This window comes from Sphaeroforma arctica (assembly GCF_001186125.1).
Source record: "Sphaeroforma arctica JP610 unplaced genomic scaffold supercont1.383, whole genome shotgun sequence".
Taxonomy (NCBI): domain Eukaryota; class Ichthyosporea; order Ichthyophonida; genus Sphaeroforma; species Sphaeroforma arctica.
The window spans coordinates 1-3,617 of NW_014040175.1; the positions used below are offsets into that span (position 1 = coordinate 1).

General features: G+C 44.6%; 2 protein-coding genes across 2 annotated transcripts; one reads left to right on the forward strand and one right to left on the reverse strand.

The window, feature by feature from the left end:
* Positions 1-205: 205 nt before the first annotated feature.
* On the forward strand, positions 206-2,215 carry SARC_05769 (hypothetical protein; the record flags this gene model as incomplete). The annotated part of the gene is made up of 6 exons (XM_014300345.1): positions 206-329; positions 570-679; positions 883-1,003; positions 1,158-1,331; positions 1,520-1,668; positions 1,823-2,215. Coding segments are annotated over 6 exons (724 nt in total), but the record flags the coding sequence as incomplete, so codon positions are not given.
* A 97-nt stretch (positions 2,216-2,312) lies between these two features.
* SARC_05770 (hypothetical protein) lies at positions 2,313-3,004 on the reverse strand (the record flags this gene model as incomplete). Its single annotated transcript, XM_014300346.1, has 2 exons — positions 2,313-2,638; positions 2,842-3,004. The coding sequence occupies 2 exons, from the start codon at positions 3,002-3,004 to the stop codon at positions 2,313-2,315; spliced, it is 489 nt and encodes a 162-aa protein (XP_014155821.1).
* Positions 3,005-3,617: the final 613 nt, after the last annotated feature.

Consider the following 3,617-nt stretch of genomic DNA (forward strand, 5'->3'; position numbering starts at 1 on the left):
CATATATATTTATAGATAGATATATAGATATATATATGTTTATATATACATGTATATATATTAAAATATTTATATATATATATATATGCGTTCAACTCAGGAACTCAATTCCAATAGATCAATTCTCGTAAATTTCTAGGAATGCGGAGTTTGTTTATATCCATTTCGAAAGGTACTCATATCGATATCCTTCGCCTTCACCGCTTCAGATATTGAGGGCAGTAACGCACAGCTTCATCTGGAAAAATTCAGCAGAGCTGATAATGGGCTCAAGCTTATTGTACAATTGCCGTATTCTGGAACGATTATGGGGGTCTAGGAAATTCGGGGTACGTTTTCCCAATACATCCATCACCGCGCAAAAGAAATAATAGTACAATAATAAGTTAACGGTGTATGCTTCTTTTAGCCAGCGCGTGTCTAATCGTATTTGTACATGCGTTGTGTTGGCATGGACTCTCCAACTACGAGCGTGATGTGGTCTCCTATATTTCGGAGGGTACGCGTTCTGGCTTGGGCATGACTAGAGCACCACCTCACCTTGACCTTGCCACGTATTACATCCACAGTTCTTCGTTGGCTTTGTCCTCGTGACCAATACAGCTCTTCAACTACTCTATCTGGGCGTCTATGGTCGAAATGTTTCTCCTGGAGAGGCGGCTGTTCTTGCGAGTGGACCGTAAGTCGCATGTCTCGCCTCGTTCCAGGCGACTGCAATTTACACTGGGAGCAGTTGATGCTTGACATGATTTTGAATGATGATTTCGCGTTTTAGCGTCTAAATAGCATTTCGTAGTTACCCTACTGCAAACTCCTTTCTATCGTTACTAACTAATTCTTCTCCCGTCGTCTGTTTCTAAATGATTCTTTTCTCATCATCAGGTACGGAATTACCTTCGCAAATATTATTCAGTATTATTTGGACATACCCGCCATGAAGCATGTGAAGGTGATGGGGTTTCTTGTAACGGATAAACTACTGACCTATCTGATAGCAATCCAGGTACGTTCAACTGCTGCAACGTTTACATGTATTCACCACTGAAACAATTGCTATGTACTGAGATTTACTTCCTTGGCGATTTCTAAACACTCGTCATACTAAATTGATTCTACTGACGTGCACGTACACATGCGTGGTATGGTTCTATGTCCAGCTATTAGTGGCATTTCTGCCTTCAACAGCCGTTCCTGTTTCGGCTGGGCTACTGGCTGGTGTGATATATCGTCTGCCCGGGCTCGGACTCGATCAAATGTCTGTACCACCAGCACTTGCTGCGTCAATAAGTGTAGTGGGTTCCGTATTCTATTCAAACCCGGCCCGGCCTCAGGTATGCGTTCTCCGTTGTGGGCTTTACCAAAATTTGCACATAGCCTAGTTACAAATCAAACTGCAGTCGGCTGCGTGAGCGACTACGTTTATGTGTGTTTACTGCGACTGTGGTGTATGTCTGTCTGCATCGAAGAATCTTCATCGTTCTGGTGGTTTCCCCGCTACGTCCAACTCTACGTCCAACAGGGAGAGACGTTGCTAGGCACACGAGGTCCTCAATCCAGGACAAACATACGAGGGCCAGCGCCCATTGCGTTCGTGGCAGATGAAACTGCTGTCGACCAGATTGTTAGTATGGGGTTCTCAAGGGAACAAGCTGTGGCTGCACTTCGAAGGTATGTTATTTTGATACAGCCATAACGCCAACACATAGCATGCGGCTGTCGGCATAGTGACTCACAGCTTCTGCGGGTTCCTTGCACAAACTCACATACCATCACTTATCTGACTACTGTTTGCCAATCTCTTGCTGTGTCTGTCTGTCGGCAGGTCGAACAACGATGCTCAACGGGCCACCCATTTCTTATTGCAATGAAAAAGGGGGTGGAACTGGCACAGGCGTTCGAAAATACGAAGTAATTCGCGAAGCAACAAGGCTAGGATTTGGCCTTTGGCCCAAAAACACGACTCCCGCGGATCAGGGCGCGAGGGTACACAGACGCATCGCAACCACACAACTTGGATATCGGCTGACGTTTGCAATGCACCGAGCGACACACCAAGCAATCCATGCGAGAATCACAGCACATCGACCCAACCTCTCAAGGGGTTCATCAAAATTAGAAGTACCTTTGCTAGCCTACCGTCAATTATTAGTACTAAGCGAAGTCCATGCCCATTGAATTTCGGCGCATTGGGAAATAAAGTCTCGCAACACTCCGATTTTCACGTCCTTCTGCTTTGGCCCTCACTCGATAATAGCATAGACCTCATTGCACGCATAGTGTATACCCTGAACTTACACAGCAGGTGCGGGTGTTCACCTACTCTCCAGCCCCCCAATTAGCTCCTTCTCGGTCTTTAAACGTGCCTTCAATACGTTAGATAACTGTTCAAATCCTGATTTTTGCAACGCCTTCGTCGCGTCTTTCCCGAAAGCAGAATCGGGTCCATTGATGGCGTTGAGTCGGGCGAGAGACTTTGCATACTCGGTTCCTTTCAATCCTCTCGAATGCAGAATTGCCGAGTACATTTTTTCAATGCCACTAGTTTCCGATACCAAAGACGCAGCAAGAAGCTCACGGATCGACTCGTCCATGTACTGGGATGGAGCCTTGTTCAAGTTCTCCACAACAGCCAGCAAATCTGGAATCACAGTGACAGTACGCAGAAAGTTAAGGGGTATCTAGCTGCGGACAATTTATAGTTGTGCGGCACCCAAGCACCAGACAGCAAATAGTTAATTGGCACCGCATATCTCACAAAATTGACCGTTTACAGAGCGCAATAAAGTCCGTTGTTCTGAATATTCTCGTGCAAAGTATGTGACCAACCAAAAGACTACTTACACTCAAAGTAGTGGATTTTCCCCAGCGTATAAGCACCGAAAGGATCCTCTCGCAGCGCCGCCAGACACTTCACATAAACGGCAGGTGCGATGGCGACATCGGCTTTATTCCATAGAGCGACATGCTCTTGAACTTTCAGGAATTCCAAAGTGGTCAGCTGCATATCTGCTTGGTTGTATCGGCAATCGAGAATCACAAATTAGATTCACTACGAGTTCGCGGGATGATTTCTTTTTGCGCACCCTGAAGGCGGGGCTACAGAAACAAAGCCACACAGACGTGCACTATACAGAAGGCCATGTCCACTGCACAGAGCCATGTGATCAGGCTTGTGTGCAAATGCGAAGGGGAAGTTGACTGCAACACTTGTGAAACGTATTGGTTTAGAGTTAGGGATGTCTCTTCAAATGACGAATTAGAATCAGGAATAGCATAGGAAATATACAAAGCCACTGGGTACACCATAGGAACTCACTATGATAACATTACCTTTTTCTGACTCGAACATTGTCGTCAGGTAGTGTTCCAACTGGTGGTCCCTAGTGGTCCGTGACTTGCTTGCGATATGGTTTACCCAAAATAGATCCGATAAACTCCGCGCCTTCACAGCGGCTGATGTGAGAGATGTCAAAAAAAAGAAGAGATTTGAAGTTGCACCATGGCAGTATACATATACATATATATATATAATATATATATACATATATATATATATATATATACATATATATATATATATATATATACTATATATATACTACTATATATATATATAT